Source organism: Sciurus vulgaris, assembly GCF_902686455.1.
Source record: "Sciurus vulgaris genome assembly, chromosome: X".
In the NCBI taxonomy this organism is placed as follows: Eukaryota; Metazoa; Chordata; class Mammalia; order Rodentia; family Sciuridae; genus Sciurus; species Sciurus vulgaris.
Window position 1 is genome coordinate 33,498,659 of NC_136471.1, and position 17,692 is coordinate 33,516,350.

A 17,692-nucleotide genomic window follows, 5' to 3' on the forward strand; every position below is an offset into this window, starting at 1 on the left:
GGACACTGAAAATGATATAACTTTGAAAGAAACTAAAGATAAAAGTAAATAAATAGAAAATGTCATGTGTTTATGGACACATAATATTTTTAAGGTGGCAATACTCAGGTTTGGGGATATAGCTCAGCTGGTAGAGCTCTTATCTAGTGTGCATAAAGCCCTGGGTTCATCTCCAGTACCACACACACACACGCAAAAAGATGGCAATACTCTCCAAATTGAAATCTACAGTCACAGCAAATCTTACCAAAATTCCAGCTGCCTTTTTTTTTTTTAACAGAAATTGACGAGCTGATCCTAAAACTCATATGGAAAGGGGTCCAGAGTATCCAAATCAAGCTTTAAAAAGGATAAAGTTAAATGGCTTATGCTTCCCAATGCGAACTTATTATAAATTACTTACTAAGACATTGTGGCATTGGCATAAAGTCAGGGACATAGATCAATGGGATAGAACTAGAGTTCAGAATAGACCTGCATATTTATGATCAATTAATTTTTGATAAGGGTACCAAGGGAAAATATACAGATAGATAGAAAGATGATAGATAAATGATAGATAGGTAGATGACAAATAGATCCTGGGGATTGAACTCAGGGGTGCTTTACCTCTAAGCTACATTCCCTTTATTTTTGAGAAAGTCCTCACTAAATTGCTGAGACTGATCTCAGAATTGCAATCCTCCTGCCTCAGCCTCCCAAGTCGCTGGGATTACAGGTGTGCACCACATACTTGGCCAAGGGTGCCAAGGAAATTTAATGTGAGAAAAGTAGTCATTTCAAAAATGGTGCAGGGAAAATCAAATACAAACATCAAAAAATGTGTACTCTCTACCTCATGCCATATACAAGAATTAGCTCAAAGTGGATCAAAGATATTAAAATAAGAGTTAAAATGATAAAAACTCTTAAAAGAAAACGTAGGTGCAAATCTCTAGCCACTTTGATTAGGCAAGGTCCTGTTAGATATAACGCCAAAGCAAAGCAACAAAAGAAAACATAGATAAATTGGACTTTACCAAAATTAAACACTTTCATAGAGTACAGTGGCACACAGCTATAGTCCCATCTGATTGGGATGCTGAGGCAGAGGGTGAGTAAATTTGAGCCCAGCCTTGGAAATTTAATGAGACTCTGTCTCAAAATTTTAAAAAAAGTTTGGAGATGTAGCTCCATGGTAAAGCACCCTTGGGTTCAATCCCCAACACTGAAAAAATAAAAGTTAAAAACTTTCATGCTTCAAGAGATACGACCACAAAAGTGAAAAGGCAGGTTAAAGCTGGGAGCAACAGTATAACTCTAGTTCCAACTACTCAGGGGGCTGATGCAGGAGGATTGCTTGAACCTAGGAGTTGGGGACCAGCCTGTGTAACAAAGTAAGATCCCATCTCTGAATATTCTTTGTCTTTTTTCTTTTGATGTTGGGGATTGAACCCAGGGCCTCAAATGTGTTAGGCAAGTGTTCTACCTCTGAGCTATATCCTCCAGCCATCCCCAGCAAAGACCCCCATCTATTAAAAAAAATAGGAGAAATTTATTCAAGTCATATATCTGAGATTTGCATCTAGATTATAAAAAGAACCCTTGTAAGTCGACAATGAAAAAACACAACCTGATTTAAAAATCAGTCAAGGAGTTAAATAGACATTTCTCCCAAGAAGATATAAAAATAGTCAATGAGCACATGAAAAGAATTCTCAACAGCATTAGCTATCAAAGAAATGAAAAAAAAATGCAAATGAAAACCACAGGGAGAAACCACTTCACATCCACTGGGAAAGCAGTAAACAAATAGATAATAACAAGTGCTGTCAAGGACATGGAGAAATGGGAACCCTCATATACTGCTGGTGGGAATGTAAAATTGTGCAGTTGCTGTGGAAAATGGTCTGGCATTTCTTTGAAAGGTTAAACTTTACCATATGGCCCAGGAATTACATTCTTACACATATGCCCTAAAGAACTGAAGCCAGGAATTGAAACCAGAGGCACTTAACCACTGAGCCACATCCCCAGCCCCTTTTTGTATTTTATCTAGAGACAGGGTCTCACTGATTTGCTTAGGGCCTTGCTAAGTTGCTGAGGCTGGCTTTGAACTCATGATCTTCCTAGCAACATTATTCATAATAGCAGAAATAATAAATAGTGGAAATAATCCATTTGTTGATGAAAGGATAAAGTATGGTGTGCCCATACAAAATAATATTTATTCAGATATGAAAAAGAATGAAGTATATACATGTTACATTATGCTCTGTGAAAAAAATCTGACACAAAAGGCCTCATATTGTATGGTGCTATTTATATGGTAAGTCCATAACAGGCAGATCCGTAAAGTCAGAAAATACATTAGTGATTGCCAGGTGCTGAGGGTAGCAGTTGGGGGTTGGGGAATGACTGCTAATGCATGTGGGTCTCTCTGGATTGCTAAAAACATTCTAAAATTGTGGTGAGTTCGCATAACTGTGAATATACTAAAAACCCACTGAATTGTGTACTTTAAATAATGGTTTTATTTCCATCTCTCTCCACAAGAAATACACCTGGCAGTAATATAAAAACATTAAATTTCTAAAAATAACATTTAATAAAGCAAGATTTTTTTTTTTTTTAGTGCTGGGGATTGAACCCAGGGCCTTGTGCTTGTAAGGCAAGCACTCTACCAACTGAGCTATATCCCCAGCCCAAGATATTTTTTTAAAAATCTAGTCTGCCTCCCCATACATTCTAAGTCCAAAAATCATTCACCTGGTATTCGAGGACTTCCAAAATCAAAGTCTAAATTTTCTTTTTAGATTTATCATCTACCAGCCCCTTGAACAAAATTGCTCTCACCTTCCCTGAACTTCGCTGACTCTTTCTGTACCTTTGCTCATATTACTTCTGCCTAGACTACGGTCCCATTTTTAATCTTATTATTATTTTTGGTACCAGGGATTGAATCCAGGCGCACTTAACCACTGAGCCACATCCATAGCCCTTTTTTGTATTTTATTTAGAGACAGGGTCTTACTAAGTTGCTGGGGCTGGCTTTGAACTCTCGATCCTCCTGCCTCAGCCTCCCAAGCCACTGGGATTGCTGGGATGACTGGCATGTGCCACTATGCCTGGATTGGTCCCATTTTTGGAAGCCTCCTTGAAGCTTACTTTTGTGTACGAAACTCCCTCTAAATATTTATAACAAACAGTGACCTCTTGTTCCTTGCATGTGATGAGAATTATAGACAGTGTTGTTCATTTGGCAATATTCATATACAACTTTTCATGTCCTACCTTGCTGATTCTTGTACTATTTAACTTTGTTGATATCTTGCCTACTCAACTAGATCACAAGCTACTTGGGCGCAGAGGTCATGTACTATAATTTTTAAAAAGTCACCATTAGTGCATATACTGTACTGGGGAGTGTGACAGTAACTAGTTGTTGACAAAAGAATGCTGGAGTGTCCCCAAGATGCCTTATTCTCAGACAGTAGTATTCATTGTAGTTGACAATTCTTTACACATAAATGACAGATATGCTCACTTTAAAGAGGAAACTTACTCTTCTGGTTATTCCACCATATTAGGAAATTGCAAACTGCCTCTGAAAACTTCCAAGTTTCCCATTAAAATACAAAATTAATTTTCAATAAATAAGTTCATCCACCCCTAAAAGTATTTTTTAAATTTGTTTTAGTAACAGGAAGAAAACCCATAGATGCTTAAGTATTGAGTGCAAATCCCCAGCCCTTTTTATTTTATTTTATATTTTGAGACAGGGTCTTGCTAAGTTGCCCAGGCTAGCCTTGAAATTGAGATCCTTTTGCCTTAGCCTCCCAGTTGCTAGGAATTACAGGTATGTGCCACTGCACCTGGCTCTTCCCTAAAAACGTAAAAATGACATGTAAAGAAAAATGGCCAATCGAGGACCATAATCTGTAAGATTTACCTAATCACAAAGTATTTTAAAAGCCAAGGCTCGGGGCTGGGATTGTGGCTCAGTGGCAGAGCACTTGCCTAGCATGTATGAGGCACTGGGTTCGATTCTCAGCCCTACATACAAATAAATAAATATTAATAATAAAAATGTCAAAAAAAAAGAATGTCTTTATTAAAAAAAAAAAAGCCAAGGCTCTATGTAATCCATTTATATCTCAATGTCTCATTTTCATCTGTAAAACAGACTAGACTAAATAAGGAAAGTAAGTCTAGAACTTGACTAGAGGCAGTCAAAATTATTGGTATCATGCATACGTTGGTTTCTCCTGAATTATTTAGGTAATCTGAGATTTCTTCATACACAGAAATGTAATCCCAAATTAGCAGTTGCTAAACCTGTGGTGGTTATGTAGACTGACCCAAGACATGCTGTAACCATCAAGTTCCATCAAAATGCTTGATAACCGTGCAACTGAAGAAAATAATCATTACAAAATTCCCACCTTGGACTGCTGATAAAGTTTTGAAGTTGCATAGGATGTACTGACTGCAAATTCTCAGAAATGTTTTATTTAGTTTTATGGACAAATCCAGACCAAATTTAGCAACAAATACTGCTCACTGGGGAAACCTGTGCCTTGTATAATCCTTCTTCTTGGATGTAGAAGAGAGATCAATAGGAATACCTAGCATCACCAGATTGAAACAGCAAGGAACAGTAAACTTGGCATTTCCACATACACTCTTTCCTTCTGAAATTTTTCTGATGAATAATCCTTTTGGTTCCTTCAGTCCAGCCTTGACTACTAATAGGCAAGAATTCAAATTGTTCCCCAGTTTGAAATATCCATGTTTTATGGAAATTTTAACCAAATTTCTTCCCCCAAGGATTAGTATGATAATGAATTGAGCTTCTTATTGAGAAAAATGTTAAACTCAATGTATTATATCCTTCACTTCTAATTACAAATAAGTTTTACCTTTTATTGGGTTCCATTATATAATTTTACATAGTACCTTTATTGTTTGAAGCAATAATTAAGCAAACTGAATTAACATTTCTGAGCTCTACTTTTCAGCATATAGATTTACCTAAAAAAGTACAAACCAAGCACAGTGGTGCAATTTCCAGGCACTTTCAAGTTGCTTAAATATTTACAAATACGTAAGCACCCTGTTTGAAAGCATGAAAATTTTGGTGTCAGGAGGAAACACTCCATGTATATCCAATCTTTAAATTTTAACATTTGCACAGCTCCGAATATTCCTGAGAAAGTCAGTCTCATTGTCATTTACATCTGTGTTTCTTCATACTTCTGAGTATCTTGGGGAACCATAACTTCTGTCACTTGATGTACCACTAATTGCACAAAATACATGTAATGTGTTGCTCATCCAGGGAGAATGTATTGTGTCTTCTTGTAATATCTAAAACAAAAGAAATCCACATGGTTATCATGGAGAAAAACAGCTACTGCCAAAAAAGAATGTGTATATAAAGTCACAGGCATATTTCAATTCATCACTGACAATGAGCTATTTAAAAAGACAAAAAGCAGAAAGAGTAAAGAATAACATTACCGACTTAAGTCTTCAAAGCTGTTTTACAAAGGCAGCATATCAAAAAAGCAGAAAAAATCTGGTTACTATTAAGAAAAACAAATATTCATAAATGCAAAATTCAATAAAAAGCAAGAGAATGTAATCTTAATATTTTTTTTCAACAAACGGTCATCATACAAGCTCTAAACACTGGACCAATCTTTGATACAGAGTTTATGGATCATCTTCTAACCTAGTGGTTCTCAAAATCACCCATGGGGTTGTTCCAATATGTAGAAACCTATATTCCTTCCATGTAAACTTAGAAATAATACTAAATGAAGAAAAAAGTGAGAATCATATATTTTAAAAGACACTACAATTATATGAGCTAATTGATACAGAAGATTTTTCTTGGAAATGGAAGAACTTCATCAACATAAAATATAAGTGTTATATTTCCATAAGTTCATAAACATATACATTCATACTAGTGTAAATATTTTTTAAATGATCCATTTTGTGTGATCAAAAGCCAAGGCAGGGCTGGGGTTGTAGCTCAGTGGTAGAGTGCTTATCCAGCATGGGTGAGGCATTGCGTTTGATCCTCAACACATACGAAAATAAACAAATAAAGTAAAAAAAAATCTCTGAAAACAATGTTTAAAAAATTTTTTTAAAAAAGAAAAGAAAGCCATGGTAACAGATTTTAGATTAGATGGAGGCTAAGAATAGTGTATGCATTATATGACACTTCTTTAAGTCCTAATGTAGGTCTCAAGCTTCCAATAATTGGTCTTAAAGACAGTTTTGAACCTTCAATGTTAATCCCTCAAATTGGTCTATGATGGCAGTATTCAATCATCTTATTTGTGATGTTACAGATCATAAAGTTTAAATAAAGCCTGTAATAGAGAAATTTCTTCTTTTAAATATTTATTTTAGTTGTAGATGGACAAAATAACTTTATTTTATTTATTTATTTATATATGGTGCTGAGGATTGAACCCAATGCTTCAAACATGCCAGGCAAGTGCTCTGCCACTGAGCCACAACCCCAGCCCTGAGAAGTTTCTTTCTATAAAAACCTTAACTCATGACACTAATCTGAAAGTAAAACTAGCGTTTTAAGAGATGACTGATTTTCAATGCTTGTTCGATGTGACAAGCAAACAGGGTATTCAGTGACAACAAATTACAAAAAATACCAAACAGGTAGTACAATGAACACTACCAACTCAATCCAGTTTAAGAAATCTGCAATTAACAGTTTTAATACAATTTAATTTCTTTTTAAAAACTCGTAAGTTTAAAATAAATTTTAAAAGGACTGTATACTTTGGTATACTGAAATAGACCACATCAAAAAGGGCCAAGGAATATCCAACCTGTGTTTTCTGTTAAGTAATCATTTATGGCGCTCAACAGAGCATTTTGTATTTCTGTACACATTTACACTTTGCCTTATTTTGTTATGTTAGTTTCAATCTCAAAATGTATGCTGGGTGCAGTGGTGCATGCCTTAATCTCAACAATTTAGGAGGTTGAGACAGAATTGCAAATTCAGGACCAACCTCAGAAATTTAGCGAGACCCTGTTTCAAAATAAAACAAAAATAAGGAAAAAATAAATGTGCTTGGGATAGCCAGGTCGTGTGATCCCAGCGACTTTGGGAGAATGAGGCAAGAGGACTGCAAGTTCAAGACCAGCTTCAGCAATTTAGTGAGACCCTAAATCACTTAATGAGACCCTGTCTCCAAATAAAAAATAACAAGGGCTAGGGATGTAGCTTAGTGGTTAAGCTACCCTGGGTTCAATGGCTGGTACCAAATAAATAAATAAATAAATAAATAAATAAATAAAAGTATATGACAGAACAAGGCTTTTTTCTTTTAGTACTGGGAACTGAACTCAGGGGTGCTTTACCACTGAGCAACATCCCCAGTCCTTTTATTCTATTTTTTAAATTTTGAGACAGATTCTGGTTAAATTACTGAGTCCAGCCTGGAACTTGTGATCCTTCTGCCTCAGCCTTGGAAGTCTCTGGGATTACAGGCATATACCACCCCAAGTCAGGCAAAAAGCTTTTATATTAAAACCTAATGGGAAATACTAATTGAATTACAAAAATTCACTATAAATTCAATGACCAGCATGAATATAACCAATGGAAACTAAGAGTTTTCTTGGTTATCATACAATATATAATATCAAGCATCTAAATTATTGGTCTCGACAACAAATAAAAATAGCCATAGTTTAGGGAATAACAATACAGACAGGAAGGGAAAAACGATAGTTAACTTTTTTTAAAAAAAATCCATGCTTCAGGGGAAAAAAAAGCTTTATAAGATGACCACTCTAAATATCCTGATCATAGTAGTAACAGTAAATTGAATAATTTCCTTTCAATTTGAATAATTTTAAGGTCATTTGAATAATTAAGAGTTTAAGACTAGGTCACACTGCTGCATGCAAATGAAATAACCATTGAATAGCATATACTCACTTAATTCAGCATGTGCAATTGTTTTATATCTTTTGTGAAGAAATTTTTGTTGCTTTTTTCTATGTATTACAAGTAATAGAAATTTATTGACTAGTTCCTAGGAACCAATTTTGTAGTCTATTTGATGACAGTATATACTTCAGAATGGTGATGTTGAAGATAGGTACAACCCATTGTTCTCAGGGATGAGCTTGAGGTACAGATGGTAAAGCTTCCCCACTTTCGTAGTCCTGATTACATGGATGGTTTGGGAAGAAAGGAAAAAGGAGCCTCTCAAAGCTATCAGTAAAGGGATGACTTGGAGCTGTTTGTACTCATTCCTAAGTCGGTCAAGAAGATGCAGAATGCGGATTCCTGGATCAAGCCAACAGGATTTCCAGCAATCTCTGAGCGTGGTACAGCATGCTTATAATCCCAGGGATGCTGGAAGCTATGGCAGGAGGATTCAAAGCCAGACTCAGCAACTTAGTAAGACCCTGTCTCTAAATTTATAACTGGGGATGTGCCTCAGTGGTTAAGCATCCCTGGGTTCAATCCCTGGTACCAAAGAAAGAGATTTCCAGCCATCAAGATAAGCAGATGATGACACATAATGGGGGGTGGGAGGGAAGCAAGAATGGAGGAAGGAGGAACTGTATAGAGGGAAAAGAGGGGTGGGAGGAGTGGGAGGGGTGGGGGGAAGGAAAAAATAACAGAATGACCATTACCCTATGTAAATGTATGATTACACAAATGGTATGCCTCTACTTCATGAACAAACAGAGAAACAAGATGTATCCCATTTGCTTACAATAAAAGTAAATTTTTAAAAAAAGAATGGATACATAAGAGATTGGAGTGACTGGACTCATTAAATATATGGGATGATGAAAGTCTGGTTGACTGATTCCTGGTACTGAGATGACAATGGTTGGAAATGAAGTAGAAATCTCATCATTCAGTGCAACCTTGGGCTAACTGTGATTAAATTTCCTGCAGCCCTTTCCTTTTAGCAGTACTGGGAATTGATTACAGTGTGTACCACCGCACCTGACTTCCCACAGCCCTAAGAAAAAGCAAACAAAATAAACTCAGAATTTCACTGAAAATTTGACTAGCTTTTTGTTGTCCTAGCGTCCCTTCTCTGGTTTTCCTCATCGTTGTACCACAGTTCCTTGGTTACCAAGCACTGGGTGTATTTGTAAGCCCACCATTTGTGTGACAGTTTCCCACAGCAGGTAACTGCCTTCAAGCAATCACTGAAATGCTGATTCTAGGACTGGGGATATAGCTCAGTTGGTAGAGTGCTTGCCTCACAAATACAAGGCCCTAGGTTCAATCCCCAGTACTGCAATGCTGATTCTAGGACAAATGAAATTCTTCATTTCAGGGCCGGCCTTAAGAATATATACTCCCTGTTTGGGTGCCATAGTCTATAATCCCAGTGACTGGAGCCTGAGGCAGGAGGATTGCAAACTTGAAGTCAGCCTCAGCAACTTGGCCAGACCCTATCTCAAAATCTAAAACAAAAAGGGCCGGGGCTGTGGCTCAGTGGAAAAGTGCCTCTAGGTTCACAGTACCCATGCCCCCACCCAAAAGGAACGTATATTCCCTGAAATGTTATAATTGTCCTTGTTTATTTATTTATTGGTACTAGGTATTGAAGTCAGGGGTGCTTAACCACTGAACTATATCCCCAGCAGTTTTTATTTTGAGACAAGTTTTCACTAAGTTCTTGATGGCTTATCTAAATTGTTGAGGCTGGCCTTGAACTTGTGGTCCTCTTGTCTCAGCCTCCTGAGCAGCTGTGATTACAGACGTGTGCCACCATACCCATCTTATTTCTTTTAACGATTTTAATTTTTTTGTGTGTGCGCCAAGGAGTGAACCCAGAGGTGCTTAAGCACTGAGACACATCCCCAGCCCTTTTTAATATTTTATTTAGAGAAAAGGTCTCACTAAATTGCTAAGGCTGGCTTTGAACTTGTGATCCTTCTGCCTCTGCTTCCAGAGCCACTGGGAATAAAGGCATGTGCCACTGCACCCAGCTAATTTCTTTCCTTTTTAATTTTGGTGCTAGAGATTAATATAATATAAAGCTGCTCCCCCGCCCTTTCTGCTGTAGTCATTTCCCCACCTCCCAACGACTTGTCAGTCTGTGAACATCCTAGCTAGCTAGCTATTGGTTCATCAGTCAGCTTGCAAGTATCCTCCGTTATTGGTCCCGTTAACCCGCGGAATTTGACTGATTAAGGATAGCTCCCTGCCATTTTCTCTCTCTCTCCTCTCCTCACTTTCATGCTCTCTCCTCCGTTTCTCTCTCTTTCTCTCTTCCTCTCATTGTCTCTCTTACCCTGCAGGGAGACACTCTGCTTGTTTGCTTAATAAACTCTCTTATGTGAGTTCCCACATCTGGAGTAGTTTCTGGGTTCTTACAGAGATCTGTTATGGTTTGAAAAGAGGTGTTGCCCCCAAAGCTCCTGTTAATGCAGGAATATTGAGGTGAGATGACTAGATTATAAAAGAGCTGTAACATAATTGGTCCATACTAATTTGAAAGGAATTGTGGTGTGTGTAACTCTGGGCCCATGAGGTGTGGTTGCAGAAGTTGGGTCACCGGGGGTGAACTCTTGGGGATTGTATCTTTTTTTTTTTTTTTTTGCTATTGGGGATTGAACCCAGGGGCACTCAACCACTGAGCCACATCCCCAGCCCTTTTTAATAATTTTATTTAGAGATAGGGTCTCGCTAAGTTGCTGAGATTGGCTTTGAACTAGAGACGCTCCTGCCTCAGTCTCCTGAGCCACTGGGATTATAGGCATGTACCACTGTACCTTGCTTGCATCTTTTTTTAAACTTTTATTTTTTAAATTTTATTGGTTCTTTTAGTTATGTTAGGATTCATTTGACATAATTATAAAAGCATGGAGTATAATTTGTTTTTGAAAAAGGTTTATTGCTTGGCTAGCAAAGGAGAAACATGGACTCTTGTCCCAGAAGCTATGATTCTGCCCTTCAGCAGGAACAGGAGGCTTTTAAAGAGGTGATTCAAAGCCTACATTCCATTTGTTTTCTATTGGAGTTGAAATTAATTTGTTAATTTGGGAGATAATCATTTATGAGATCTTCTAGTACCATCCCCAAAGTCTAGATTACTTCATTCCTATGGTGGGTGAGTACTCTAGGACAGACAAATCTGCCTAAAATGGGAAAGAAAGGTAATCTTGTTTCCCCTGAGATTAGGGAGGAGCAGGGAAAGAAGAGAAAGAAACATGTCTGTTTTAAAAATAAGTTGCACTGGCAGAGCAGCAAGGGCTATATTCAAAGCATAAAGTGGATATTGTTACTTTTTCCCATTGTCCACTTCTACATTCCATTTCTATGGAAATAAAGGCGACAACATCTCCAAGCTACTTCCAGCTGAAAGAGGGAAAAATTGGGGGAAGTGACCCAAAGTCCTTGTTTTTTACCAGGTGGGGTGTGGACAGTTAAGGGTATTCAGCATCAGAGCAGTTCAGAGGATGAAGTATAATTTGTTCTCATTCAGTCCCCAGCACTTCCCCTTTTCCCTTCTCTTTCCTTTTTCTCTAGTTTTTTTTTTTTTTTTTTTTACAGTGTCTTGTGGATATATATAATGGGGGGATTCACTGTGGTGTATCATGTATGTACATAGGGAAGTTAGATCAAATTCATTCCACTCTTCTTCCCTTATCTTGTCCCTCATCCCTCCCTCATCAATCCCCTGCTTCTACTTCACTGGTCTTTTATTTTGATGGTATTCCCCCATTGGGGATAATCTCTTTCCACTTGGCTTTTCTCTCTCTCTCTTTCTCTGATGATTTATTACTAATAATTGCTTCAGTAACAGTTTAAAATAATTGATTCAACTTTGATTGCAGAGAACATGAATGAAGTTTAAAGTACAGAATGAATCATTTTAAGGTAAAACATTTCAAACTAATAGATTTTGCCAAGTAAGACTTTAGGAACTCCAGATCATGTTTTTATTTCAAACCAGTCTTAATACTTGCCTGCTCATGAATAATTTCAGACAATTCTTTCACCATGTCTCTGAAATTTGACTTTAGTCCTTCGTGGTACTCAATTTGATCCTCTTTAATTAGCCGCTCATTCAGTTCAAGTGCAATGCTGCATGCTTGTATGAATTTCCTGTGGATGGACATCAAAGATAAGGGTTTCATTATTTATTTTTAGCAAGTCTCACTGACAATCAATTTCATAATTCAGTTTAACCATGGCTTGCCCAGAAGGAACAATAGAATTCTGTATTTTCTCACTGTGCACTTGTTAATGTCACATCCAAAGTTTGCAATACTTTCTCCTTTTCCACCTCTGCCCTGATTTCGTATCTTCTTTTAAATCTGCTCAAAGCATATATCCTCTAGGAAGCCTGCTTGCTCAGTTATTTACCTGCTATTATGTAGCTCAAGTTGTGTTAACATTAGTTTGTACCTGCAGACAGTAAGTCATTAATTCAAAAAGAATTTATTTTCAGTTTACTATGTGCCTAGTACAGTGTTAGAAGCTATAGGTGTGAAGTATATTTCTTGGGCTGTCAAGATTGGGGATAGGGAGTTCAGGACTTAACATAAAGGTTCATTATTTCATCATGTGTTTTTGTTTAATGTCCACAATTAGAATGTATGTCTTAGGAGACAAAGTGCCTCATTGCCCATAGGTTTATATCCCTATCAGAGCAACTAGTACAGTCTTTTGTATGATCCAGGCAGGTATTATTAATATATATTGGTGAATGAATGACTACTGGTTACTCTGCAACCTGAAATAGTTGGTAACACAGAGACAGGAAAAGAGCATGACATGTCAGGAGCAGATGAGTAGATAGGTTATCATATTTATCCTTAGTCTGTTCGATTCAACTATTTTTCTTTTCCTTAATGTAAACCCTTATTATAAATTCAGCAGATTTTCTAATGTAAGGTTCATTCAGACATACCTTAGCATACAGGGTTGCTCAATGCACACAAGATATTGTATGTCCTAGACTGGCAGAATCCAAGTGAAAGCAAGAATACAGAATAGGAATAAGCCTCTGCCACCCTTCCAGCCCCACTTTTACTTCTACCCTAAATGGTCTGAAATGCTATAACACAAGGTCAATCGGGCAAAGAAGGAAATCACACAATGAATGTAGGTTTGTGTTTGTGTCACTTAAAATATCCAAAGCAATAAAACCAGTTGGCACATTTAATCTCTTGGGTCACTGGGGCATTGTTAATATCCTGTAGCATGAAACAGATCATGTATTTCCTCACTATTAAAAGTAGCATCCGGAGGTCACTTAGCTATTGCAAAAGTACACAGAGAATGTCCTTTTCTTGTAGGGGTATTGTTTGGTAAATACTTTGTTGTTGTTGTTAGAAGAAAACAAGGAAAAGAATAAATGTCTAATCTAAAAACTACTCAACACTTACCTAAACATGTCTTTCAACTCATTTACTTTCTTAGGTGGATACTTGATGGCTTGACTGTCATTTAAGAAAGCCCTTGCATATGCTAATGGACCAGCATTGACCTAAATTACAAAAGGAGAAAAATGAGAGAATTACCAGCATGCAATCAAAAGAAGTTTTTGAATTTCTCCTTTTTATTAAAAATCTCAAGGGCTGGGAACATGGCTCAGTCATAGACTGTTTGTCCAGCATGCACAAGGCTCTGGCTTCTATCCCCATCACCAAAAACATGACAAAACCATAAAAAACTTATACCTGAGAAATGTATTTATTATGTTTACAACAAGTTTATGTGAAAAATCATTAACTAAAGCAAATAATCTGGAAAGATGATACACTACTTAAATTAGTTAATGATTTCTGATATGTAAATATAGGACTTGGTTAGTCAGAGGGATTTGTGTTAAAGTCCTTTTATATTATGGACATTTATAGAAATTAAACATAATTTCTTCATTAAGTTAATAAATTATATAGGTTTTTGCACTCATGAGAGCATAACACACAACAATTAATGCTTTCTCTATGCCTGTGTGAAAGCAAGAGAAACATTAGGAAACATTTAATACAACTTACCTGCACAGAAACACAGCCCTGTAACTTGAGTTGAAGCTGAATCATGTCCACATCAGCAGAGGAGCAAAGCTTTTGCAGCTCTGCAGTTCTGTCTTTTATTTCATCAGTAGCAACATCAATTGGCTTTAAATTAATCTGCTGTTCAGAGTTTATTGGAATTCTCTTCTTCACATAGGGAAACGAATTTGAAGCTATTAAAAATGTTAAGATTGATTTACTAAGTTTAGAAAATCAAATTCAAATAGTTGATTTAAAGGAAAAAATTCATTGTGCTTAATTCTCCCCATGCTTTTTTTTTGTAGAATATGCATAAGGTATTATATAGAACCTACTGCTTCAGGATTGAGGGATAAATTCTGTTTGAGACATGTCTAAGCAATCATGAATGACATATGGGAAAATGATGGTTTATCACAAGGACATGTTTGTATAAACTTGTAACTGAACAGTAAAACAACATATGATTAAAATTTCAGTTACAAGTTCCTGCTGGCCAGATGGTACTTGTGTTTATCAAGAAGGACCAAGACAAATAAGAAGTTAACATGAAATGTCCTACTTACTAGTCAAGATGGTACGGCGTTTACACTGTTCTTCTATACAACCTTGCTTCTTGCCTGATAAAGTATAAGGAGCTTCAAAAACAAATCTGTTGATATTATGATTTCTTTCAAACTCAGTCTTTCTTTCTGTGAGTTCTTTGTCATCAAAGTAGGGTTTCACATAAGTGACTTGAATATGAGCATATTTTGGATCAAGGTCTTTGGCATTTACCTATAAAATAAGACAAGTGCTTAATTTTTTGATTCAATGGAAGGGAAAAGGAAATGTAGGTTATTATTCCTTTGAGATCATATGAGAAACACTGCCATTATGATCATGCTTCCAATTGAGTACACACCTGGAAGAGATTTTTGCTCCTTTTTAAGGCTCATCTATTTCTGATTATGAAGAAGTTACATAAACCCATTTGGAGACTACAGAATGTAGGAAGAAAATAAAAATTACCATAATCCTATCATCCAGCAATGACCATTATACACATTTTCATCCTCTTTTCCCTATGTATATATATTCAGAAATCTGACATCATACTGAACATTTTTTGTCATCTGACTCCTTAAAATATTTTAAAATGCTTAATTGTGCATTATATGAATTCTACATCAATAAAAATATTTTAGTTCTATACTGGAGTCATTGATGACTCTGTGTGTGTGTGTCTGATACCGGGGACCGAATCCAGGGTACACTTATCACTGAGCCACATCCCCAAATTTTCTTTTAAGAAAATATCTCACTTAAGTGACTTAGGGCCTCATTAAGTTGCTGAGGCTGGTCTTGAACTTGTCATTCTCCTGCTTCAGACTCCCAAATCACTGGTATTACTGATGTGTGCCACCACAGTTGGCTGACATCTTTAATGGATACACATGATTTGTTGAACTATGCCCTTATTAATAAAGCAAGTTGGTTTTCCATCTTTTTGTTATTACAAATAATGTTTTGATGAATATTCTTGAATTTGAAACTATATTTTTTTTTTCTGATTTTTCCTTAGGATAATTTCCTAGAAAAGGAACATCTTAAAAGATTTACATGGTTTTTTTTGGGGGGGGGAGGTGCTGGGGATTGAACCCAGGGCCTTGTGCTTACAAGGCAAGCACTCTACTGACTGGGCTATCTCCCCAGCCCCAGATTTACATGGTTTTAAGGATTTCAATATATCTTATCTGATTGCCCTAAAGAAAAGCTTATTAATTTGGATATTCACAAGCAATGCTGGAAATTATAAGTTGGTACTCTTGACTGAATTATTTTAATCCTATCCTATGGAGGAAGGGGACCACAAGAAAACAATGATTCTACTTCAGATCCATAAAAGTCTAGGATGTAGTGTCGGGGTATAGTTCAGTGGTAGTGTGCTTACTTAGTATACATGAGGATCTGGGTTCCATCCCTAGCACTTTAAAAACAAACACCACTACCACAACAAAAATCCCTTGAGCTGTAGTTGTGGAACATTCCATGAGTGGTCTAAATTCCATGCTGCTGGATGTAAATCCCAGCATTGTCCCTGTTGGAGCTTCATCTGTGGACTCTCAAACCCTCCTAAGCATCTTTTCATTAACTCCAGACAGTGTCCAGGATTATTTTCCAACTATATCTGCCTTGATCAATATACTTGCCCTCCCTCCAGAAAAAAGAACACACACACACAAAACAGTTTCTGTATCCCTCTTCCCTCTACCCCCCACATATACAGAAGGATGGCGAAGATAGAGTAAATTTCTTAGAATATTTTAACTTCTCCAAATCCATTCTACTGTTTGCCTGTCTCCAGAAATGTCAATTTTCTTTTCTCTCTCATTAAAAAGAAAAAAAGCTAGAGTTCACCAGAGAGACCTGAGGAGAATCTAATGGCAATTACCTGGCTAAAACAAAGCATAAAAGGGAAATAAAAAGAGGTCAAGTCTGATGTCTGACCTTAAGAAGTTCATATATATTTTCAATTACACACACACACACACACAGATTCAAATAGGACACGGTATATGCAAATAGCAAAACCTATTTCTTTACAGTCAAAACTATGGTCCTATTCCTCAGGGGTAACCATGACTAACAATTTTGTATAATAATTCCTGAAAATTCCTCACTTTGTATATGTGAATATCCAGATCTTATATGAATGTGTCATACTATCCACACGGTCCTACATCACACCTCTTTTTTCCCTTTCATAACACATCTTTTTGGGTTCATATTGATACTTATAAATCTTTCATTTTTTAAACGGTTAGGTGAGTATATCCATTATATGGGTAATGCCATCATTTATTTAGCTATATGGACATTTAGAGTGCTTCCAGGTTTTTCTATATAAATTCTGCATCAGTGAACAGAAATATAACATATATTCTTATGTGTGTACATCTATGAGATAAAATTTTAAGTGAAATTATAAGGCTTAAAGACACATATATTTAAAATATTGAAAAATAATGCCAGTCTCCTCTTTTAAAGGAGTATTTGATATTGCCTATCCTTAAGCAGATTTTGTTCTTTGGCAAGGTAAAAGAATTTCTCATACATTTTATTTCCATATAGTAAGGAAAACAAGTTCCTCATATAAAAGGGAATAATATTTGCATGTAAATCATATAACACCCTCCTGTACACTTTAAGTCATTTCTAGATTAGACTAATACAATGACAATGTTATGCAAATGTTTGTTATACTGTAATGTTTAAGGAATAATGACAAGAAATAAAACTGTTCATGCTCAGTACAGATAGAGTCTTTTTTAATACTTTTGGTGCATGGTTGGTTGACTCCATGGATATGGAACCCCACAGGTCAGAAGAGCTAATTGTATTTTTTGTGTGTGTGGTAGTGGTGGAACTGGGGATTGAAACTATGGGTTCTCTACCACTGAAGTACATCCCCAGTCCTTTGTTTTTATTTTGTGACATGGTCTTGTTAAGTTGCTAAGGCTAGCCTCGACGTTGCTAGTCTCCTGCCTTAGCCTCATACCTGGCTCTGATAGTAATTTTTAAAAGAAAGAACTATATATGATGTGTGTTGCCTATAGGAAATGAACAGAATATTGTGCATAACAATGACAGAACTCCAGCAGCCTGTTGGTGGTTTGTCACCAGCATTTGG

General features: G+C 36.5%; 1 protein-coding gene and 1 long non-coding RNA gene across 3 annotated transcripts in view; one reads left to right on the forward strand and one right to left on the reverse strand.

Annotated features, from left to right (window-relative positions):
* The first annotated feature begins 2,250 nt into the window (after nt 1–2,250).
* Nucleotides 2,251–4,365, forward strand: LOC306650953. Its single transcript, XR_013761063.1, has 2 exons — nt 2,251–3,959; nt 4,114–4,365. It is a non-coding gene; the product is annotated as an uncharacterized lncRNA (long non-coding RNA).
* The window catches only part of DOCK11 (dedicator of cytokinesis 11), a 184,681-nt gene continuing 171,092 nt past the window's right edge, over nt 4,104–17,692 (reverse strand). For both annotated transcript variants that reach the window (XM_079123323.1, XM_079123324.1), the window contains 5 exons: nt 14,586–14,796; nt 14,023–14,213; nt 13,408–13,508; nt 11,983–12,121; nt 4,104–5,349 (listed from right to left, as the gene is read on the reverse strand). In XM_079123323.1, coding sequence (XP_078979449.1) covers nt 5,230–5,349; nt 11,983–12,121; nt 13,408–13,508; nt 14,023–14,213; nt 14,586–14,796 — 762 coding nt within the window. In that variant the 3' untranslated portion in view covers nt 4,104–5,229. The remainder of the gene's footprint in view (nt 5,350–11,982; nt 12,122–13,407; nt 13,509–14,022; nt 14,214–14,585; nt 14,797–17,692) is intronic.